The 25,596-nt window shown below is 38.4% G+C and overlaps 1 protein-coding gene across 1 annotated transcript; it reads left to right on the top strand.

Moving 5' to 3' along the window:
- The first annotated feature begins 1,997 nt into the window (after positions 1-1,997).
- Positions 1,998-14,162, top strand: LOC139694543 (lamin Dm0-like). The gene is made up of 10 exons (XM_071593055.1): positions 1,998-2,488; positions 8,279-8,411; positions 8,574-8,711; positions 9,467-9,649; positions 9,837-9,977; positions 10,341-10,546; positions 11,108-11,336; positions 11,525-11,746; positions 12,623-12,751; positions 13,111-14,162. The coding sequence occupies exons 1-10, from the start codon at positions 2,088-2,090 to the stop codon at positions 13,147-13,149; spliced, it is 1,821 nt and encodes a 606-aa protein (XP_071449156.1). The 5' UTR covers positions 1,998-2,087; the 3' UTR covers positions 13,150-14,162.
- The last annotated feature ends 11,434 nt before the right edge of the window (positions 14,163-25,596 follow it).

Consider the following 25,596-nt stretch of genomic DNA (forward strand, 5'->3'; position numbering starts at 1 on the left):
ATGACCTTTGTCTTTTTATGATTGATCCTTCCTATACCTACCAATCATACTGTTCCTGTCATGCGCTCAACAATGACTGATATCTATTGGCTGATTGGCAAGACAAAGAATGATCGTAATTTACTACATATGTTCTGGATTTGGGGTGACTTTCTAACTTATGCTACCCTCGATGATTGTGCTGTAAAAAGCTAGCAAAACATTGGATAGCACAATTCACTGTCTAATGTTTGCATGGTATACATGTACTAGAGGTTCTTTCATTATTATTTAATAAATTCTATTTCAGAATATAATTGAATTTTTTGGATACCTCATTGTAAAATCATCAAAATTTTTCAGAAAATAATACTTTATTCATTTGGATAATTGGTACAATCATACTAAATGTCATGAACTCAACCAATGATATGAATGCCTCAATTACTGGCAGATTATAGTATCATCTGTATCAAATCCATACATTAGTCTAGAAACTAGAGGCCAAGAATTTATGGGAGGCTAAGGAGGGCAATAGCAGGAAGCTTCATCAGGAAAGGTGATAGAATATTGCAAATGAGTTACTTCACATGATTTTTTACTCAATGAGGATTGCTTTTTAAGAGATATTCAATTACATCATATTTTTTGCTTTCGCCATAACATATAAACCATGAACACGGTAATCAACCCGAAGGTCGGTTTGGTAGGTGATGATAGAGTTCACCCATTACTACGCCCAACGACTTGGGAAATTCACACATTAGAGGTCCAGTTCCTTTCCCTATGCCGGTTATGGTTTCCCAGGAAGACCTGGTGCCCGAAAAATCACAAAGCTTGGGTGGAGCTACAGGTGCTCAGGGAGGTTTGCCCGGGGATCGAACCCAGGCCCTCTGGCCGAACGCTCTACCCCTGAGCAACCGCGAACCACTCATAACATATATATATAGCATTTCAGCACTAATAATGAACAGGACATTGGTTTTAAGATGTAAATTTTCTAAATATCAAAAGGTAGATACCCTATTAATTAGAAATGGATAAAATATTTGAAAAATGCTGCATTGCAACTGGAAGGGGACTTAACTTTCAATAGAAATAATTCATTTTGGAAAACTTTAAAATAGCGATTATTTATTTAATTCAGATTTTTAAAATTATTGGAAATGAGTAGCTTTCCCATAAAACATTCGTTCCATCTAAATAATGAGCATTCACCAATCCCACATGCCTATAAGATCATTTGCTTATAATTGCATACTTAAAACGAGTAGGCTCAAGTTTAAGGTTTTATCACGCTGTATTTTAATGAGCTATATTTCATACGGTACTTAATAATTATTATGATTTGTAACATACGTTTCCCGCTTTGTTTTGTAAAGTCAGCGCGCATGATTGTAAAAACCAAAATGTTCATAACTGTGCAATTCAAACACACCACTAGCGGAAGTATTGATTAGAAGGCTATTAAAATGTTAAGATTGAGGAAAATATTGCAAAAAATTTTAGTACCGGTGTGCTTAATGTTGAACTATTACGTGGATACAGTATTTGCATTAGTGACATCACTCTCCGTTCCTTCCTCTCACCTCGTTCCGCTATCAAGAAACTGGTTCTCGGGAATGGTGTCGATATGACATCACACGAAAGAGAGATATAAATGACATCATAGTCCGGAATTAAACATTTTGAAAACATAGTTGAAATTACAAACCAGAAAGGATTATGACTGCCTTTTAATAATCGCATAAATGATAGAGGAAACTTAAATTTATATCGCTACTTAATTTTGATTAATATTTTGTTATTTTTTTTATGAACTTTTAATGCTTTTAACCAAAAATTGAAAGTTGTACAGTGCCTTCAAGGTATAATTAAACGTAGTTTTAAATTAAATAGTGCTTCGGAGAGGATTTGTTTTTTATAGTTGAAATGAATGGGTGTCAAATAACGATAGCGTTTTGTTTTTAGGAAGCAGCGTCAATGACGCATTGGTCACGTGGTTTATCAAGCGGCAAACGGCCATATTAGCGTTGGTAGCTGTGGGGATCGAGGTAGGAGGTCACTGCCATTTAGCAATTTAGATTGTTGAATTTCATAATTAAACCATGGCGACGAAGACCACGAAAAAGACGACTGTTATAAGTTCATCATCCTCAGCATCATCGAGTATGCAATCTGGTACTCCCCACGCTCCTCGTCCTAGTAGTCCTTTGAGCCCTACCAGGTATTCCCGCTTGCAAGAAAAAGCCGATCTTCAAAATTTAAATGATCGTTTGGCGTGTTATATTGATCGTGTGAGACAATTGGAGTCCGAAAACAGTAAACTCACGCGGGAAGTCCAGACTACTCAGGAAACAATTACCAGGGAGACAACTCAGCTGAAGTCTATGTATGAAAATGAGTTATCTGATGCTCGACGCCTTCTTGACGATACTTCTCGTGAAAGAGCTCGCCTTGAAATTGACTGTAGAAGATTATCAGATGAGAACGCTGAGCTTAGACTGAAGTAAGTGGACTAAACACATTTTATTTTGGTGTGCTTTGTTTATGTTTTGTGTATTGTTATGATGGGGCCTAGTGTTATCGGCTTTTGAAATCTTTGGTGGTGAGTCATTTTTTAATTAAAAATATGCTATGTGCACCGGCTTTTTGCTTGTGTGTTCCACCTATTTCTCAGAAAGTGATAAAAATTATCGAATTAATGCTGTGCTTTGGAAGTTATAAGAAACGCGCTTTGCACGGTTGTGGTGATTTCAGTGCTCCTTACTTGTGTGTTATATATGTAGTTATAATACTTGATCAAGAATATGTTTGATTACCATTATAGCTCAGATGGTGTTCAGATTGATAAGTTGAAAGAGCATTAATATCACAACCGCATGCCTTAGTGTTCAGTTATGTAAACATTATTGTAGACTATATTCTGGTGTAGTTGGTAATGAGTTTTCGTGGGCGTAATCTTGAGTGAGTTAAGAGAGCACGTACGAGGCTGGCCGTCCGGTGTTATAAAAGTTGGTATTGTGCGGTATTATTTTGACTATTGCTATATTCACTGTTCAAATCCTAATAAGCGATTTATTGCAAAATTATTTGCATGAATAATTAAAAACTTCAAGTTATTCTATAATTTGAAATATAAAATTAATTTGCGTCGACTCATAAAAATACTGTCATATTATATTTCAAGTTTAACATTTTTACTAGCATTAGGCGATAGTGTTCGTGGATTCGTAAGTATTTCGAAGAATACCCTATCTACGTTTACTAGCAATCGCGATTCTTGGTCCTCTGTGCTCGTTGAATACCGCGGCGTTTCTCGAAACATCAGTTAAATTCAATTGGATTCGCTCGGTACGTGGCCAGAAACCCATACCATATTTTTTTAAATGAAGTTATCTTTTGTGATGCCTCTTATGAATTATCTGTTATCGGATTAATATGCTGGCTTTTTGATAAGATGTATCGTGTGCCCCCTCTCCCCTTAAAGTTATTGGCCGCTGTCAACTATGAATTCACCGCTTTGGTATTGTGGCGGTTGCACGTGTGGGTGTGGCGCGCGTCTCGTTCCTCCCCCTGAATCCATAGCGTGGTGTTCAGCTTGCTTAGCTAAGGGGGACGCTCACACACACGATTACGAGGCTGTCCTTTTGGATGCCAGGAATATCCGTGACGTAGTCCTTGTCCCAATAGAAACGATGCCGGTGGTTCTCCATTACGCAAGAATATCAAAAACGTGGATTTCCTTGAAATAATGTTTAATAAAGTTTTGATTAAGGCCTTCAACCTATGTTTTGGTCATGTTCTCTGATTCGTATATAATTTGTTGCCACCACCTGTGACTTGTGGTCATTTTTCGCCGATTACAATTGGGGAGGAATTAAAATTCAGTAATTCAAAATAATTTTTCATAGGTGAATGAGTTAAATTTCTAATTTTGTAGATATTTTTATGTTGTGCTTCACCTTGAGACGTATGGCTTATATATGGCTTTTCTTTGACTACTTGGGTGCCAGCCCACTTGAAATAGAAGGAACTCGTCTCTACCAATGCCCATAGATCTTCACCGTGACCTCTTTTCATAGCTAGTTTTCTCGCTCTCGATCGTGTTAAAGTAGGTAAACTGTGTTTATCCAAGAAATCAGCTTTTATCAATCTTTCCTGTAATTGAGGGTTGCCAGTAGCGTCAAAATATGGTTAATAATGTATTGCAAGTTTTTGGCTTTTTTCCCGTCCCCGTTAGTCGTTGCAGGAGGTGGCGTCGGCCCTAAATTAGGAATGTTACCCAAACAACCTCTTGGGATCGATTGTCTCGTAGCAAATCGACTTTTTTTGTCACTTATAGTATCACCGTACTTTTTCATTGATAAGTTAAGAATTTATTTTTACTCAGTTGAGCGTTTATTTACCCCAGTAACGCCATGACGTCATCAATGCTGACACCCCCTTTTATTTTCGAATCGATGCTTCAGGTAGCGACATTGACTTTCATTTGGAAGAATATGCTTAGCTTTACTTTCAGATTCAAGAGTTAGAAGTCTTGCATGAAAATTAAGGATTAATGTGATCTAGAGTAGAAATAATATCAGCTGAAGTGAATTGTAATGTTGAACCCATGCAACTGGCCGTATTTGGAGTTGCGGTAGCCATTGGTTCCTGGCACGATCCTGCATATCTGATTGCATTATACAATAAGTTCAATCATATTATGTCATTCAATTGTTCGAGAGTTAGTTTTTAAGTGTGCTGTTTATGACCTTTACCGCGAGAGCAGCGTTTGCCGCGGTATTTCGTTGCGAAATTTCAGATACATTGAATATTAGTCGAAAAAATTCGTTTTTGTGGTCGGAATCAAAATTCGACGCTGGAATATATATCTTTTGGTACTCAAGTCCACCATCATTGAACGACGACCTAAATATCGACCGGCTGTTATGGGTGCCGACTCAACTCGAATGATTTCCGCTTTCCCTCAATTTACATATCCGTAAATTCCTTGCGCGCGTTTTAACGCCGGCACCTCTGCGTGTTTTTATGCAATAATTACTCAAATTGGTCAAGCGGATTAATCATGTACAATATTTTGAATTTAATAATATAATTACGATCCATGAATACCTATCTCATAAATTATTGTTCTAATCAGTGGATTTCGAAAACCCTAAAACAGTTGGTTTGCATCACGATCCGGTGCAGTTAATCCTTCCCAGTTCAATTCAGATCTATAAATGGATATTTTTGATGTTCACTAGTTGTGTTATAGCCAATTGTCAATTTTTAAGTGGACTAATGATATATGTTAAATTTGGAAAGATAAAGTCAGTATCTGACGATATTTTGAGGAGATAGTTTAAAATAAGTTACTATTACCCAAAATAATTCATGTCACTTACTGGGAATTTGGTGAATATGATATGCTCAGCAAAATACGAGTTGCGTTGCTCATCAAAATTCGTTGATCATTAGTTACGTGTTGGTGACTAAACCTTTGATGTGCCTGTATTGTTTCGTTATTTTCTATCCTTCCGGAATCGCATTTGAAGCCTCCCCAGACCGCTTAACAATTCTCCTCCACACTTTCGAGGAAGTTTCACCCCCTTCGAATTCTGACCATCCGCGGGAAGGTGTACGTGAAAGTGTGGCTACGGCTCGAAATCCAGGTCGTTCGTACTTAATGCTCCATTCTGTTCAGCGTGACATAGCTTGCGAGATTCGAAATATCACCTGGAATCAAATGCGGCGTGAAGCAAGGCGATATAAATTGCTGATAGACCAAACTTGAAAAAATACTAAAGGGATGCTTAGAAATACTCCATATGATTGCAATAGGGACAGCCGTGGCTTCAATGAAAAAGCCATCGATTTATCGGAAATCAGGTCAAGTGTGAAATTTCCCCCCAAAACAGTCCTGAAATAGAAAAGGTAATTCATTACTTGGTCGGTGAAAGAGATGCACACGTAAAAAGTATTCTCAAAGTCTTTCTACCTGCTCTAAGATAGTTTTGACATGTGGGATAATTTTAGCTAAGGCTCTTGTCATTTTCACATAGTCTAGATTATTATCACCGACATGATGCGCGTCTTTGAAGGTCTTCTTGGCCATTATTATACGCATCGTTAAGAAAAACGAATTATTCTGAATGTGGTGCTTGTACTTCATGGCTGGCACCGAAGTAAAAATACTGTAACTAGATCATGGGTGTAAGAACAGGAGTCATTGCCCTCTATTAGCGATATGATGAAGTATTATAGTCTTTATCGAAAGAGCGCGTGCGAAAACTCATTAGAGGGCGATTACGAATTTGAGGCTTGATTGGCTAAGAATTCGACAGCCGAATTTGTTTATCCTCTACCTTGAGTTTTTTTTATTCACAAAATACCAGTGGCAGGCTGAAGATATGGCGCCTGGCACAAGGGGCAGGTTGGCACCTTGCCGCTTTCGGACATCACTCCGAAAAGAATCTCTTTCTGGCAGTGTCGTAGCGCTTAAAATGTACTCTTCAGTTGTTTGATTCTTAGTACTTAGGCCTCGTAGGTGGTTATTGAATTAATTGGTGGATCTTGGGAGAATGAATGAGAAATAGAAGGATTGGTGTTGTTAGATTAGATTAAATTTTTGCCCTATGTGACAAATATGTGTGCAAATTATTCAGTACAGGATTCCTTATTTCTTATGACCTCACATCTTTTGCGTTAGTTGATAAGGTATGCATTTGGCGTTTGAATGATGGCCGTTGAATAAGATCATTGGGTTGTCCACATCCAAATCCAAAATCATGTTAAAAAACATTTAAAAATATGAGGGTGAAATTTTCACTTGTTACTTTTCTTCCGCCGACATTCTGTTTCGGACATATTTATTTCATATTTTATCGTTACGCTACCATCTGTCTTGAGAAATCCTGTATAGTTTCCCATTTTCTGAAATAATAAGGCTAGTGGCGACATTTTTCTCAGCGAATTATTGTGTATAGCGCGTTTAAATGCTAAACTGTCATCATCGGGTGCATAATACACTTCGTCCTCCACTCCAGACTTAAATATTTTCTTATGCACCAGATGACGATGGTTTGGAACACGTTGTGTCCAATAAATCGCCGTAAACATAATAATTTTTAACATTCTAGAATATTTTATTTTAAAAAATCGGAACTTTGCAATACTATTGATAGTTTCTGATATTTCCGGAATACTTTGGGATTGCATTCGGCTATTGTTCTTCTTTTTTAGTTTAAGTTGTTCAATTAAATGAATGAATTTTTCATTGATATTCGCATATAGTTTGTAACATTAAGTACATACATGGATTTGATTTGAATCTAAAAGAGCATCAAAATACTTCGGACGAATTCAGTGCTTGATGCGGATAAATGCGTCAGTATAAACCATAATCAGATTTAAAATTTTATTTAAACAGGTGAAGGCTATCATTGTTCGCCTAAGGAAAGGCGAATATTTGCTTACCTTGGAATTCCGGAATCTCTAGAGATAGCTTAGCGCATCGTTGAAGCGAGAGAAAAAAAGGATTCACAGCGTCGCGATGATTGATAAAACGCTACCATGTCTTAATTGGCGTGAAAATAGTACTGCTACTCAATCCCCGTTGTATCAAGAAGAGAATTACAATCGAAGAATTTGTAGGCGCGATTTCGCCTTCATGTGAGTGTTTTTTCGATGGTAACAATGACGCGGGTGCATGTATTTGAGTCCACTTCATTGTGGCTCGCGCGAACCAATTGAAAACCTGGCATTTTTGATGTGATTATTCAGCAAATCTACTGCGGCGGCCAAACCTCCGCCTCCTAGAGACCCCAAACATCCGGGAACCCAAAAACATGCCGTGCTTACATGAAAAATGACACTTCCACACAAAAGTAATAAATTAATGCATTAAAAATGCTATATTAATGATAACGTAAAAATTGGGCGCACCCAGACTGTTGTGTTATGGGAACCCAGAGAAAAGCAAACATGAAAAACCACTGGCGTATTCCATAACCACATTTTGTTTCTATGCCGCTTTTGGACGTGGGTATTTTCATTGATTATTTATGTATCTGTAAAATTAGCATGTTAAAATTCAATCTGCATCATTGTAGAAAGGAAAAATACAACTCTTAAGAGTCACTGATGCTTGTTCCATGTATTCTGAATTTTTTAAACTAATTATCTTGAAGATGCATACATTCATGTATTTTTTTTGTTTGGTGTACTTTTTCTTTGAAGATGCATTGTTATTTCTAAGGTGATCGAATAATTTTTGTCAATCATTAATTTGAGTAAAAAATTATTTTTTCAGCCTGGATAAAAAAACCAAAGACTTGGTTTCAACTGAGAAGAGTTTGGCTATTTATGAGTCACGTGTATCTGATCTCTCAAACAAGTACAATCAGGCGGCAGGAGAACGCAAGAAATTACTTGATCAAATCAAGGTGATTATGGGAGTGCATTTTTGTTATACTGCTTTCTTTCGCTTGTGATTGAGGTTGAAATTCAAGTTTCAGATATATTATTGACTTTTTCAAGCTAAATTTTCCCCTCACCTTAACAGAATAATTTGGGTGTGCTGTTTAAAGTTGTTTTAATTATTCCAGGAACTTGAGAAGGAGGTAGAGAAGTTGAAGAAGCAGCTGAATGAGACCAGGAAACAGTTGGAGGAGGAAACATTGGCTAGAGTTGATTTGGAAAACAATGTCCAAACTCTTAAGGAGGAATTAAACTTCAAAGAGCAGGTATTGCCCCTCAATATTATATAACTAGAAGTGATAGCATTTTTCAAATCATACAGAACGTGCTAGTTATTTTCCAATGATTAAATATTTCTTAGGTGTTATAATACTATGCTAGTATTTTCATAACAGCACCAGCTTCCTCCTGTACCTGTGAGGGAAAATTACATTCAACCCTTAATTGCATGCATTGATGCAATGCAAGCTTGAGTTCTTAATTTCTAAATTTTCTCACCAATAATTTTAAGTAAATTATTGGTGAGATTTCCTTTGTACATGTTTCTATTTGGAGAATACTTATATTAAATTTAATAGTCTAACTTGCCAAAAATTGATAAAACTTTTCTTTTTGGAATCATACTTGAGTGGAGGGAAAATGTGCAAAATTTCAGTTCTCTAATGCATTTCAAAGTATATTACCAAGCTTTGAAGTCTGGGAGTGGACAATATTTTGGTGCATATTTGGCTACATTTTAAGAATTTATGACAATATCCCTTTTTTTCCTTTTTCTTGTATCACAAATGTACAAGAATCAGCCGACTGAAATCTTCATATGATCTAATATAGCACCCAATCTATTAGTAAATATTTAAATCTCCATAAATAATTCTCCCAAGGTTATTTAAATGGACAGAGGTCACTCATGTATTGACTGTATTTACCTAATACTCGATTCTTATTGTATAAATTATGCTACTATTAATGTGGAATTAAGACTTCCTCTGCAATTTTTAGTTAATTCTTTTGCCAATCATAGATACATCAGCAGCAGCTCACTGAAACTAGAACACGACGACAGGTGGAAATCAGTGAGATAGATGGACGCCTTACTATGCAATATGAAGCCAAGCTCCAGCAGTCTTTGCAGGAGCTTCGCGACCAATATGAAGCCCAAATGAGAGTGAACAGAGAGGAAATTGAAACCCTGTATGAGAATAAGGTGAGATGGGATCTGTGTTTTAGGGTGATAGAATAATGGCGTTTAGTATCACTACTCTTTGCATAAGATTTGTTACTTCAATTGGTTCTTGAATTTGTGGAAGTGTACTGATAGGGTTGGTGATTTAGGAGTGAGTGTGGCTTTTAATATGTGTGAATAGCTATTAATTGTGGTTTTCCTCCTGTAGATAAGAGACATGCAGAGCCAAGCTCAGAAAAACAGTGGAGCTGCAACTTTGGCTGTTGAAGAGCTTCGTACTTACAGAACACGCATTGATGGACTGACGGCCCGTGTCAGCGAATTGGAAACTGCCAATGCTGGACTCCAGGTTTGCCTTTTGTTATCCTGTACCTTTCTGTGAAAAGTTGTCTTCTTCAATGAAAAGCTTGTGGTTTTATGTATGAAGTGTCTTTCAGTTAGCCTTTATAGATTTTGCTTGTTGTTTAAGATGCATTACTTAAGCATTCTAATTCCATTTCCGCAATTAATGGAGGAGAATCATGATTTCTCTCAGAGTTTTCAATCAGAATATTGATCTAGCTTGCAAAGTTGATTACTATGCAGTTAATTAATTATATGCCAGTTTTCATTTTGAGTTGCAATGGACAAAAGGCCAAAAGCATGTAATTTTGAGTGTTTTATTCTAGGCTCTGCTTTTGCTAGGCTATTTAACCAATGCATTTTTTTCCAGGCTCGAATTCGTGATTTGGAGCGCCTGCTAGAAGTGGAGAGACAAAGGCATGCTGAAGATTTGAATCTTTTGGAGACAGAGTTGGCACAGCTTCGAGATGAGATGGCCAACCAGATACAGGAATATCAGGATTTGATGGACATCAAAGTGGCACTGGACATTGAAATTGCTGCATATCGCAAACTTTTGGAATCTGAGGAAGCAAGGTAAGTAAAATTCTTCTTGTAGCTAGTTGTCTAGTTATCACTGTGCCGTGCCACTTTCAGCGGTGGTTGGTCAAGTGCTACCTACCATGTATGCTCACCTAATACACCTAGTGCAACCCCTTGGCCGATTATATTTTTCCTTTGATGTTGAGGGTGCTTCTGAAATGGTTTGAATCAATGAATGGGATATGAGATACAAGATGTTGGTAGTTTAAACAAGGTAGTGTAATCTGCTTCTTTTTTCTATTGATGTGCTAAAATAGTAAGGATATTGGATAGCTAAGTGGATTGTGGTAAGGCTAGGTCTTGACCTTTAGTAGTATATGTAGTCTGGCCTCTAGGAGGTGTTTGCAGCTTCAGTATCCGACCCCTGTATAATGAACATGTAGGGATAAGCAAGACATTTATGAAATAAACATTAAATGGCAAGTGTAAGGAATTTGCCACTTAAGATGACTAGGAGAGGGAAATTCAGCTACTGGGCCTCTTCACATATGTGGACAGTTTTAAGGGCATATCATTGGCTTGCATTGGATTATCTCCGCATTTTATGTTTTTCAGGCTTAATTTGTCCTCATCCCCTGGTGGCACTGTGAAGCAGTCTCGCTCGACCCCAGTGAGTCGCTACACCCCAGTGCGTGGGGGCAAGAGGAAGCGGACATTCCTTGAAGAGTCGGAGGAGTCATCTCAGTCTGACTACTCCATTTCCTCTCATGCCAAGGGCAGCGTGGAGATTTCAGAGACATGCCCTCAGGGAAGATTTGTCAAACTTCACAACAAGGGGAATAAGGTGAGTGGGTTCATACTAATTAATCAATGTTGCCTAATATTCTCTTCTGTTAATCTTGTAAAATAGTCTGTTCAGCATATTGTCATATTTTCACTGATGTCATCCTGGAATTGAATTAATTACAATTGGACTGCTTTTCTCTATTTGTTGTGCGCTAATTTTTCTATGGTTGTGTGCTCTCAACAAAGGAAATTACTCTGGGTGGTTGGCAGTTGGTGAGGAAGGCTGGTGACACAGAAGTTACCTATAAGTTCCACCGCAACATAAAGATTGATGCTGGAGGCACAGTCACAGTTTGGTCATCAGATGCTGGCCAGACCCATGAACCACCGCACAACCTTGTAATGAAGGGGCAGAAGTGGTTTTTTGCCGACAACATGTCTACCTCTCTTATTAACTCTTCTGGAGAGGTATGTTTTTGCATGAATCACATGTGAAGTGGGTGATATGAGGAGTTTCATGTGATAATTTTCTTGATGATTAGGCATTCTTTCATTGTTCTTAAAATATCAATGAGGTGTACTAATTATCCCATTTGATGACATGATTTGAATGTTTGAAAATGTAATGGAAGTCATATTTTGTATGTATGTATTGTGAATTAAGTGTGGTATCTAACTGAACTCTGATTAGTAACTGAATTTAATTCTGGATTAGATTACTGTGATGAGTTTCAGTCCCTCTAATATGCTGAAATTGTTTTTTATGCAGTTGTAAACAATATTTTAATTTAGTTCTAATGGAATTCTAATGATCATGTTGCATGCATTCAAACCTAGAATGAATTTAAGGTTATCATCGCACAGTTAAGATGTATAATGTTATTTAAATTATAGATAGCTGGGGGTCTTTATCAGGGCAAAATTGAGTCCAAGTGGCCCCTTCTTTCATTTAAATCATAATTATAGAGTTTTTGCTGGGAATACAATTATTTTCTTAATCTTTTTAGGTATTCTAATGAAAAAATTAAAATGTTTAGACTTCCCGGTGATCAGTGTAAATGACAATTTTCTAAAATGGCTGAAAAGCACTGCCCTCATCACTTAAAATATTCTTGTTCATAAGTACTGAATTCGTGAAGCAGTGCATTGCAATTTTTTCTGGACATTGGTTTAATTTTCCAGGACATTTATGATCCTCCAAAGAAGGGCTCACACAAAATAACTAGGGATTATGAGAGAATTTCTGATCAGGATATGGTGTAATTACTTAATATTCTTCATGTATCCACAAATACTCATGGCACAGAGAATTGTTACTAATGGTCTGGTGATTTGCCTCTTTAGGATATGGCATTGTGTGAACAGACAAAACTCCAGCTGTCCACTGCTAGTGCTCGCCACCGGGAGATGTCTGGTTACTTGTCATCACACATGTCACTTGGAGGAGGTGCTGAAGACATGTTCCACCAGCAGGTGAGTTTCCTTTAATATTGGGATTGAAAGGTTCTTTCAAATCAGGAGTGCTTGTGTTTTCAATAGCCACCTCATTTTGGGTTGGATGTTTTAATTGAATTTGCCGAGATGGGAACTGCTCAGGGCAATTGTCATGCAAAACAGCGAGTGTGGTGGATTGGATTGTCGAGATTTCACATGTGCAATTCCCTAGATCACTGTGTAAGGGTGATTTGAACCCTGGTTTTAGTGAAACACAATTTATTGGCTTGTGTTTTTTGGATCTGTTTTCATTATCAGATTGATGATGTGTTTTGGCCATCACTTATCACTTGATGATGTTGTTGTGATGACAATTGACTGATTGCTTTGATTTTCAGGGTGATCCACGTGGTGAGGATAGGTGTCGCATAATGTGAAGAGGGTCACTTGCCTATTTGTGTTCCTCATGGGAGAACTTTTCACAATGTGGACATGGAAGGCAGTAGTTTTTGTGACTGCATGGTTTAGGCCTCCATCTATCTGGCAGAAGGCAGTTATCATTAAATGTTGGATGGTTTGCCTAAACTGTGGACATCACGTTAAAAAAGACTACATCCTGCATCTTTTTTTTAATGTCAAAATAAACTGGTGCTGTTTCTTTGTTCAATGTGTGTCAGAGCTGCCTCTGTCGCCATTGGGTATTTCCAAGAGTTATAGACGTCACACTAGCTGGTGGTCTTGACTCCTAAGAATGTGTTCGTTTCACACTTTTTGTAGTGTATTATAATTATTATTGTTTAGTTTTTACATTCAGAATACTAATATTTAACAATTGGTTCTGGATTAACATATAATTATGAGTCATGTTGTGGTATTGGTCATGACACAATTTTGTGTTTTTGAAGGATGTGTTCGTAATGCTTATTAAGGAATTTTGCCAAAATACTATTTTTTCGAGTTTGCTTATGAATTGATGTTTTTATTTTTTCATCTTGTATACATAAATTTAGTAAAAGAGTTTATTTCATTATGGAGCTAGGCCCAAGAGATTTTTGATGTCACAATCATATAATTTTATTATCTATAACTTAAAATGAATTGCCATAGCTTATATATTTGGGATATTTGCTTAATAATTAGGCTGAACTGGTTGATGAATGAATTTTAGATTTGTTTTTCTATTTTCAATTCTAATCATGGCATATGAAAAGCCTGCAGTTGGATTGTGATTATATTCCATCTGCAGCATTTGTTATTCTGATGATTGACGTGATAGGTATATGGATAACTGACAGATCGGTCACTTTTTGAATGAATTGAGTTGGCGACCTTTGTGAGGTTATTTTTGCAAAATTAAGTCTATTAAAAGTTACCTGAAGGTTAGTTAACTATATCAAATTTGATTAATATTCTTGTAAAACTGATAGTCATTATGTCTCTTTATGAAAGAAATAAAGTAATTATAATATCAGTTATTTTTTTTAAATTCTTTTAAGCATGTTGGGTTTCCGTATATTCTTCAATGAATAATGAAACAAGAATTATATGCATGGCCATTTGGAGATTTGCTGTGTACTATCTATTCTATTTTAAAGTTCTTTTCAGGGATTATTCCAAGAAATAATTACTATATTGCCAATACTGAGAAATGACTAAGAGCATTGGCGATATGTGCCATTTCTCAATCAAACTGTGTGGTAAATAGATATTGCTGGGGCTCTTGTCATCAGCTGGACTGATGTGAAATTCGCCAACAATGAGCATATGGCTGGAATATGTAGCTTTGAAGTGGGCAATAATGATTGTTTCACATGTTGCATGGAAATTCATGCATGAAAATCCCCTTGTTTCCCTAAAATTATAGTCTTTTCCCTTGCATTGATTTTACTAAACTATTTTGTGGACAATGATGAGATAATTTCATGTGATTACAAACTTGAAGGACAAAGAAAGTATCCATGTTGTCTAATTTATGAGCATGCAATGTTAGGATAGAATTAATCCATTAGCAGAATTAAAATATTTTTTCATACTTGAAATAAGACAAAACCCCATGATCATAATAATATTTGCATTATAATATCCAGAACAGAGGAGGGCTGTATGGCATATTGGTGTTCCTTCATAGTATTTTCCACTCAGCATTATGCAGATAACCGATTTATTTACTGCAGGGTTTTGTATGGGGCATGATATATTATCGAAGAATCCATGATCAGAATTATCTGTGTTATTGATTAAGTTGGTGTTTGGCATAGGTTGCCATGAATGTGTATTTACTCCTCTGAAATGGACATTGCCTGTAGGACTGCTGCATGCACAGCGGGGGAGGATATTTAAAAAATAAGCCAATTAGGATCCAGTGAAGGATCTCAGGTTTTCCCAGCGTATGGCAATCAAAAAGTTCTCTAGGGTTTCCCACCTGGTCAGGTTGCTGTACACCAAACAATTAGGATCCAGTTACCAAGAAAATGATTTACCAATGTGGGCTGTGGATTAATGTGCCTTACAAAAAAATCTCAGCCATCGAAAACCTTTGGATTCTTCAATTAAAGAGACCTCTTACTTACTGAGGTTAGAACAAATAATTGGTTGATTGATGGAAATACTTCTGAAGGCATCAAATTATTTTTTCTCTACCTTACTGATATCACAAGGGCAATATATTTCCCCCAACTTGCTGCGGCTGTTTGAATTTGACCTATCATATACTGTTTGGAAGGTAGTTGCTTAGGTTTTTTGTTAAACAAAATGAAAAAGGTGGAGTGAGGGGTTTTATGTTTTGAGGAATGATTAAATTCCAGGGGCTCCAACTGCAGGCATGACTCACACTAAAGTTGAAATATCTATGATAACCCCGCTTTAGCTACGAGTAAGTGCATGCCTTTGTTTGATAGTCATGTATAAGGCTAGGTTAGAATGTAGTTTTAACAATGCCTCTAAATAAAATAGGAGGGGGATAAGTAAGAAATATTCTCCTTATTTAAGATGGCAGGCAAGCAAATGAGCATTGGGAAATGCACCCATATGGAGGTTCTAGGACCGCGAAAGCTAAATGGTAAATTAGCTCTTATTCTTATTTAGGTAGTTGCTTTGAAACCATCAAAAATTTACGATATTGGAAATAGTGGGTACTTTTGGGAAGATCACTTAATGTCTTGCCTGACCCTCCAATGATTATTCATTTTCATTAGAACTGGAAAGTTGGCAAATTCAGTCAACTAAAATAGTAGTTGGAGACATCGGGAAAGCATCGGTATTTCTATATTTACCCGACCCCGTTTTCCGAAATTTGAATTAATTTGTATTTCTCCGTCAGTTTTTTTTCAACGCTGATGAAATTGCGAAAAAGTCAAATTAGGTGAAGCTCCTTGTTTTTTTCGAGATTTCCGAAAATGGTTTCAAAATTCAGAATCGAAAAGGGCGCAAGCCGTTCATTGAGGGGTTGAGCGTCATTTCGAGTGCGTGTCGGTGGAGGTGGGGGGGGGGGGGGGTGAAATGAAGCGGAAAATGAGGGAAATCGACCCGAGCCGCAAGAGTTAGGTAAACCAGAGACGGTGACCACAAAGAAATTGGTCAATCGCGTGTTTAGACGAGAGGAAATACGCGAGGTTTCTTGTTCATTCAATGCTTGCAGTCAGTAGGGTGTTTTGCTACCATTGATGGCAGTCACACCCGACCAACCCTCCATGGTAGGAGTTAATTACAGGTTACACTACTTTCAGAGATGTAACCGATGACCTGTTATAGTCATATACTCGTAAGAGTACAAGGGGAGCAAAGAAATGTGTATACGTTTGGGAAAAGCGACCCCGATGTTCCATACCCCCACTCGCACTGAAAACTCCGATTTTGAATGAGATTTGCTTGGACTTGGTTAAGTTGGGACCGCATTTTACAGCCGAATAAGGATCAAGTTTCGCGTCACGAGAGCTTCAGGGTTATTACTGGTTGTGGAAGACCGACCGCGCGGGATCATGTGTCGATCCGGCATGGGTTCTCCTTGCATGCTCCACGCTATGTATACAGCTAAACAAAGCGTGCCCCGCGGTATCGCATTCCATCAAGTGGGTCGCGCCGAAGTGGATATCAAAGCATGCCGCGCCGAGCACAAGTCCTTGTCTATGGATGATACTTCGGGTCTGGGAAGTTCCACGCACACTATTCAGGCCAAGAATTCGAATTCGACGGGGTGACCTAAGTGCTACTTATTACTTGGAGATTTTCTTATCGTGTTACAGGCCAGGTTTCGGTATTAATCGATGTCGAGTTTCGTCGTGTAACATATACGTTACCGGGCAGTTTCTTTGAAGCCGTGAAAATATGGAAAACTTCTTCCACTCTGCTATGCATTTTAGCTGATGAATACAAATTATGGGTTAGGTGATGGCTATTAATAAGAAAATGTGAATGTGTACGTACTGGATTCACTATGTCTGCCAGCGGAGACACGATCATATTTCACTTGTAATTAATGATAAATAAAATTGCGAAGTTACTATAAATTTGCTATTCTCGAGATGTATTAAGGAGACATGTTTACTCTTCCTGACATTGCCACTCCGAGAAGGATCTGTTATGCGACGAAATGAAACGGTTACGTACAAAGGATTTGATTCCCAAGTGAATCTGTTCTTGTTTCAGTCATGCCATGATTGTTGCTATCGTTTTTCGAATTGGAGTATCCAAGGTTGCTCAAGTTGTACCGCACCTTCTTTGGGAGAGTAAATTGACCAAAAGTGTGAATCAGTTATAATCATTAGTATTTTACGAATTTTCGGCGTGTAAAGAGCAAATTTTGGCTATAGTAAAATTAAAGAGTTATACGCTGCTGCTGCTTCGTCTTGTCTTTTAGCCAGCCGTTGTTGGTCGTCAGTATTACTGATTATATTCATCTCCGATCTCTGAGTCACTTAGCGAAAACCCTTTGTGTAATAATAGACAGGTTAATTGATTTAACTTTCAAGGTTTCCACATTCGGGGGTTCAAATATGGTGAGTCTGAGCAGCTGCCTGTGACCCACCTAAGCAGCTGCACCGTCTAGCGCAGCAAATGTCGTCCATGTAGATGCATACCTGTATTTTAGTTGCACGTCGAGAGGTTATCTCGTGTAGGCGTGAAAAACTTTCCGCTGGAGGCTCCTACCCAATTCTCTGCTAAGGTTTAGTCTCTTGCTGGCGATTGGGATTCCTCGAGCATTCGCCTTTTTTATTTTTACGACAATTTTTGCGTATTATTTGCCATGAGTACAGCTATTTCACAAATTTTGTCGTAGCAAACTAATGCGTAATCGAGCAGTTTGATCTCAAAATGATTATAGTTAGCCATCTTCATGATTGTTCGAAAGCCATTTTGCATTCATTTTTTCTTTAATGTAAGTGCGAGACTTACTGTGCCAATTTTGTGTTAAGTGTTTAACATTTTCATAACACAAAAGAAAAAGAAGCCATTCGTTTGCGGGATGTTTTGCGTGTATTTGAGACGTCATCCATAAGTAGTTAATTGTTCGGTTCTTGCGCGTGGTTGATTTTTAATTTACAGAACATGAAACATTATACAGGGATGTGGTTGTGCGTGTGCTCGAAGTGGACTTAACCAATGATCAAGGCGTTGTATTTGGGTTGTCACTGGCCAGGAAGAGCGGTTTCAGTTTACATTTTAGCCCCTATAAAAGGATCTGTTGGTTGGATAACTATGCCACAAAACAATACGAAGGCTGGGTCGCGTTGCGGACGCCGGTTAAATGAGGCTATTCGGTTTCTTATAAAATGCTTCTTGGTCGAAAAATGCCATCGAAGGCAAAAGTCCGAGTCGTACTTCCTCACCCTCCCCAACGAATCAAAACTTCACCAATGGCATGCATTGAATCATATGTACCAGTCTTTAAAACTCGATTTGAGAAGCCCGAACGCTACTCTCTTGGATAACCTTTGAGACGAAATTCTTTAGGCAGAAGTTTATTTTTTGTGGAAGGACCCACGGAGATTTGTTTCCTGCAGAGTAGTTCAGAATTATCCCTACTCGATTATCTAACATACGAATAAGTTGGAATGTGTGATTGCTGTTCGAAATGTTGTGTGTATATTACGGTTTCATCTTTTTGTAACTCTCGAGGTTCGCATTTCTGCCGCATCCACGTCTCCTATACTTGTGCTAAGTTATTTAAATTGCCAAAAAAAATGTTGAAGACCCCCGAACTATAAATTCCCCGCGCGCTTGACCTGGGCCAGCTTCAAAGCAGCGGAAATCGCTCCGAGGCTAGCTCTAGCCTCTTATATGTTTCTCTCCCCTTGAGTCATAGTTTCCCATCTGGTCTTAAGGCTGTTTGGACGCCGAAAGAGGCTCGTTTCCGTCATTTGAAATGGGGCGTGCAACGCATTCGTTCGCACTGAAATAGACGGGGGTCGGCGTGGGTCGGGAGGGAAGGAGACTCGTGTCGGTCGGTCTTGGGGACATCACGACGACATCGAAAGGGGACACTCGGGCAGCGTCCGTTTGTTGTCGTGACTCGAAATGTGTGAGCCAATCAATAAAACTCCTTTTATCATCCTCGCCATAAATTCGCAGGGTAAATCTCCCATCCGCTCGTGATAAGGAGGAAGTCGCCCGCCTCTCCACACCGCCTTCATCTTCTCTTCCTATTCCGCTAACAGTCGAGTCCACTCAGTACTTAGTTTGTACCGTGAGGAAAGGTGGTTACTTTTTTTTCTTTGAAACCAAGAAACTTTACGATTTCACGTGGGAGTTTCGCGTGTTGTCTGCCTCGACTATTTCCACAAAGAACGTGCCACTTCAGGGTTTTATCGGTAGATATCAGAAGATGGAAAGTAAATACGCTTATGTATTACGTAGAGCTGTTAACTCTTTGAAGAAAGTTTTCGCTTGGACTAGAATGGCCTCCTGTCCGACCTGCTGTCTCATTTTTCTGTTTTAATTATTGATGAATGTGCATCATCTGCTGCAAATGTTTGGTTTAGGTACATAATCTTTATTTAGAACGGTGCCTATGATTAAATCTTATTAACGAGACTATTTTAAAGTATTGAGGCTAATTCATGCGTAATTGTATTTATTCTATCTCACGATAGGTTAAATGCATAGTCGTATTTATTTTTCTCCCTCCCCCCCCCCCCCCGGGCAGGACCGAGGCACTTCATGCGTCCTCTGGGTTCCTATCTCTCCTTGATTATTGCCAGCTGTTGCAGTCACGCAGGCTGCCTTGTGAACTCAGCCAAAGCCACTCGGCGTGAATTTTTTGACGACCACCTTTGGTGTCCCTGAGTAAGGCTCTGCCCGGGTATAGATTTAAAGCTCGAATTTCCCGAATAAAAGTGATTTCGAATCGATCTGATGCCATCGGATCCACCGCAAACATTATATTTCATCAAGTTCACGTAGCCATGGTAAAATTTGGACAAATAAACTAGAGCGTGAGACGTTCTTTTGAATGAGTTGACACTTAAAAATGGAAGGTGGTATGGGAGCCACTGATTATTTTCCCAAATAGGTAATGCATTGAGAAAAGAATAAAAGACATAAAAGGAAAAATACAACATTTCAAAAGGTAGCACTCATCACTTTCCACTAGCTGTATGCCCATTAATATCTAACAAGTATTTGGTATAACTGGGAGCAGTAGCTCTCAATACTTTCCAGGATGTATTATATTATTAAATTGGTTTTGGTGCATATTAGTTTCCTGTTTAGTACAAATAGGGATTAAAGGCAAAGGTGTGTAGTAGAAAATAGAATAATAACAAAAATATTTTAATGGAATTGTCCCAAACAAGCTTTGATATCTTGCTATTATGATGACGTCTACGAGTGCAAGCAAGAGCTTAAAATTTGGAGAGTAGAGACTAGAGTTAGGGTCTCAAATAATACAAAAACTTATGTATAATAACATGGTACATGGGTGTTACAGAAAATATCCTATCACGATCGAGATTTTTCGGCCGTTTGCTTGTGCTGAAAAGTCATGAATAATATTTGATAAATTGATAGCGATTTTGAAAAGTTATTTATAAAAGGCATATCGAAAGTAATCACTTCATTCTGTTACGAAGTAATGAATAGACTACAGCTGTTTTCATTTTGAATTTCCTACTAATACAAAATATTCCTCTTCAAGCGCCGCAACGGCATGCATAAAAGAAACATTTTTCAGCTCCGCTTAATTTCAATTTCATTTCTTGGAGTCTGAAAGCGCCATTTGTCTCCCTCTCTCAAACAGCAATAACCTCCATCAAAACCTTCGACAACCTATCGCCTCTCAATATCTTCTTCGTTCGCTTTTCCTGTCTTCTTCGATTTTCCCCTTCAATATTCTCTTATCCCTAACTGTAATCGAACTTTTTAATACGATTATCTTTGATAAAATTCACCCATAAAGAGAGTGAAATACTTGACCAAGTTCATTTTAGAGACGGAGTGACCCACTGCTTATCTGGATTTAGACCTGTCACTCTCCAAACTGGGGTTATGTCGCAGGACGTAATTATGAAATTACGCTAGCTTTTTGACTCCGTTTGTGAATGAAATGATAGCAAAAGCCCTAAGATGGCGTCTCCGATTTCAACTGGGAGTCAGGAGATGACTAAATAAAACTTAATTCATCAAGTGTGTTCCGGTCTCAGCTTGGCATCATGAAGAGAATGAATCGAGAGTAGTCCGAGGCCTTTCAACTGGAAAGTTTAACCATGCGGTTTGAAACTGGCTCTCTTCTGTGCAAATTTTGTGGTATGTGCCAAAGGCTTTATCTTCAATCTTATCTTCTGTCCATAAACCCCGATGAGCAAAGACGAACACCCCAACGACGTATGAAGAAGATGTTAGAGGTGGTTAAGAGGTAACAAAAATTCCCTGTATTTGCACGGCCACCATTAAAAACTAAGTCCTACTGCCCTCTCAAGCGGTAACATGTATGTTTTTTTGTTAATTTTTGGTCGACTTTGGTCAAAGACATGACTAAAAATATTTCGTCCTTAAAACTCCCCCAAGATTTCCCTGCTCGTGTGTGTTGAACGTTTTACCTGAAGCATTCTCGGAATCAGGATCCCCCATTATTTCGTAACGGTGGGTGGATGGATGCCCGTAGCCAGGCCGGTCAGAATGGAGGGTGGGGGTGGGTTGGGCAAAGAGGCCCAAGTATTTCCCCCATCCCAATCGTTTCGGCGTCCGTAACGGTATCCTTCAGCCGGGTTTTGTCCTCCCGGTATGAAAAAAGACGTCTGTCTGGCTTCTCACTGTTAAAAAAATAACGTTATCTCTCGTGATACTTACCGATGCCTTTTAACGGATGCTTTGGATTTATAATAACCTGGAAATTTTAACAGAGATGCTGTTGGATTATCCCATTCATTTATAGGCCATTGGCCGTAGCAATCGGCGTTGGATATAACGTTCCTTAATTCTATATTATTAAGTGGTTTAAAGAAATTTATTTTGGGCCTGAAAAAAATGTCCATCGTTTGTGATTCATTTTACACGTTTAGAGTTAATGCACATGGAAGTAAATGCTATGTAGGATCCAGAAATGTTATCATTTGCGGCATGATTTTTCAGGATAGCCAAATTACGAGGATACCTACATTTCATAATTAAGAGCTCTCTTGTGATTTCTCATAGAAATTTGATCCCCTTCCCCCTAACACTAATGCCAAGATACTATTAAGGTAATATCTATTTATTAGTATGAGATCACAACCGAGTTATGACAGAGGTTTATAACTCTGTGAGAGGAAAAGAAAACATTCTTCATCCAACTCTCCGAGGGTCTGGGTAACGACGTCTCTATCTATATTCATATTTCCTTAAGATGAGAGTAGTGGTTAAAATTGGACGTAGCTGCTTCTCGCACTTGGTCTGCTTTCCATAAAGCGTTCCTTTGTGCTCCGAACGAGGTGCATTGCGTTTATGCTTTCCTCGATAGCCCGGATGTGGAACATCCAGGCATCTGGTGCCTTCGCCTTGACATAAACAATTGCTTGGAACGATATGGCCCCATAAGGTTGGCCTTTCACCACTAGAGCCGTGCTCTTAAGCGACGCCCACGCGAAATTGACGCCCTGCCTCGCTGAACCGCTAACCTCTCTCTTTCTCTGCCAAAACGTGGTAGATTTGAAACCCACTGTGCTTGTGAGCCAATTGGTTTATAAGAATACAGTTCTTCAAAAATTCAGTATTACTGATGTTGTCAAGGTTGGTCTGGCAATTGTTAGGAATGTGTTTCTTCAGGATATACTGGTTGCGTATGAACAGCGTATTTTCACTAAATTTATAAAAAGATGCTTGCGTTGCTTTTCAGTCCGTAGATTAGTCATCAACCTCATTTATTCAATCACCTAGCCAATTGGCAAGTATTTTTTGGAATAAATTTTTTCTGTTTAATTGAAGCCCTACATAACTCGCGTAATGCACACGATATATTATTGGCTATCAAAGATAAAATACCATAAACACAGTAATCAACTCTAAGGTCAACTGATGTGTGATTAGAGAAATGGGAATCAATTCTTTCGCAATCCAATGGTAGCAATTTCCCAAAAAATGTATCCATTACTGTCCATCTATATTACTGTCGATCGCAGCTTGTACCCCCTGCCGCACACTTTTGGCCTTCAGGGTGTTTATAAATGTATACATTTGGGTTTCCAAGAAGGTTTTGGAAAATACCTTGATGAAGTTCGAAATGTATCGTCTCGGTTAGAATACATCTGGCTTGCAATTAATTACTGCTCTTGTGGGATATGGTAATTAGTTTCATCAGTCATAAAATTACATTAGATTCATTAGTCAAAAAAAATTTACACTTGCTGAACTTTCACTGCGGTTCTTATACTCACAGAAGTAAAAAGCGGCTAATGATGCCTAGAGAGATTGTACATGCATGCGTTTCCGTTTTTTATTCCGTTGACTACTGCTTTTCAAAGAAATAAAATGTTAGGCGACCTCTTTGGGGTATCCTAAGGAACGCCATATCTTTTCGGTAGAAGTTTTCTTGCTTTTGCTCGTCAACCCGTTTAGTTCGACGGGCAACGAGCTAGCCGGCTCACCTGAAGGTCGCAGATTCGTATTCCGAGGCATGCAAGAGTGATGCAATGGTGTAGGAATTGCATCAGGGGTGGATGGTGCCCTTAGGTGACAGAGCATTTATACTCACCTACCCCATTACTGTTGCCACGTACTACTTGCATGATGCCTCCAACATATAGCGGGTGTATGAATGAATCAATTTCATCTTAATTCTTAGGATGATTTCCTGTGAAAATCTAAATGAAAAAATATGATAGCGGATAAAATAATGAGATACCTTAACTTTTTCCTAAATTCAGAAAAGTGACGATGGTCTAAGAGAAATTAAGATAGGCTTGGGTGGCATCCCTATGGACGATGTCATAAGTTGCGAGAAAACGAAGGCATTGACTAAATGAGAGCTAGCATGGAGAGCTGACACATGGTGGTAATATTTGAATATTAAATATAACCTTCAATCGGCCGACGTCGTCCCGACGTGCGATTATCGCTAATTCACGTGTTTCCGGTCTCCAATGATAATTTGGAATTAAACTTTGGTGTGTGGAATTAACTGTCGTTCAAGATTGTATTCAAGAACGTGCGTGAATGCGAATTTGGTATTTTCGAATAACATACGCGAACTGTTCAGTCCTGAAGTCCTTCGTTATTTTTGACGCGAACATTTCAGAGTGTAAACATCATTCGCACGAAATCGAGGAATACGGATACGAATCATGGTCACGGCGAATGGTTTCTACACTCAGAAATTGTTGCATTAAAAATGCATATTTAGGGATGACTCGGTTAAAATTTACTGTTGCGGCATCTCCGACAATTTCTTAGAATCCTTCATACTTAAATTTGAAAAATGAAATCGTCCGTAATCATTGTAAGCACCGGCTCTTTGTCCACTACCATATTACAATTACTTACTTGGAGGTTATGTATGATAAGGAATATTGCGTGTGCAATGGGAAGTATCTGCTCAGGGGAAGATTACCACTTGCGTCTTAGAATTCTTGTGCATCGAAAAATATTTGTTAAATCTCGTCCTTTATGTTGAGTGCGCTAATTTATTATTTATTTTCAAGGGTAATCTACCGGTAAAGATAGATTTTCGAGGGACACAGGGTCTACTAACGGCTACAACTCTGAACCCCTCCTAACACGATACTAAAAACATCGCAAATAACCGTTCGCTAAAATAAACCTTTCTTCAACTCAGCGTACCTCTCTTCTACCTCCCTTCATTCCGTTCAACATGCCTTTTCTTTTCTTCTCCCACCACAATTACCCAAAATTCTCCCTTCCATCTCATTGCTCAACGTCCCATTTCCTCTCTGCATCTCCCTTATCTACTATTTCCTGCTTTCTTTGCATTTCTCCCTACAACTTTCTCTTCCCCTACTATACAAATGCTTCTGTTTTCATTTACGTGTATTTTACTTCCTAGATTTTTCTCCACGCCAAAATATTCCAAACCTTTTGTATTCTTATTCTGTTACCTAAACGACCACGTTTCCGAGCTGGGCTACACTTCAAAGTTTTTACTTGTCGTTCAATTGCATATCAAGCCGTCATGAACTTCCATTCCTTGAGAAGGCTTCTTTTATTCTTTTAAAGATTCTTTGGACTCATCTATTCGATTCAGCAAATACACAAGAGAGTGAATAAATTCGTCTTAGATAAAACACCGCAACTAGGACACGATTCCACTTACAACGGATATCCATGGAAGAAAACGCCATGCTGCCCAACCAAGCTCGAATTGCAGACGGTTTTCGTTCATAATATCTTCATTTCCTCTCTTTGGTTGAAAAATTCCACGAAAAAGTGGCGAATGCTTTTTTTTATCATTCATTAATTCC

This window comes from Hetaerina americana, unplaced genomic scaffold (assembly GCF_022747635.1).
Source record: "Hetaerina americana unplaced genomic scaffold, ioHetAmer1.1.p SCAF_1, whole genome shotgun sequence".
Lineage (NCBI taxonomy): Eukaryota > Metazoa > Arthropoda > Insecta > Odonata > Calopterygidae > Hetaerina > Hetaerina americana.

Coding starts and splice junctions, on each gene's coding strand:
- LOC139694543 (XM_071593055.1), top strand. CDS start 2,088: ATGGCGACGAAGACCACGAAAAAGACGACTGTTATAAGTTCATCATCC. Junction 11,337..11,524: donor TTCACAACAAGGGGAATAAG/GTGAGTGGGTTC, acceptor CTCTCAACAAAG/GAAATTACTCTGGGTGGTTG. Junction 11,747..12,622: donor TTATTAACTCTTCTGGAGAG/GTATGTTTTTGC, acceptor TTGCCTCTTTAG/GATATGGCATTGTGTGAACA.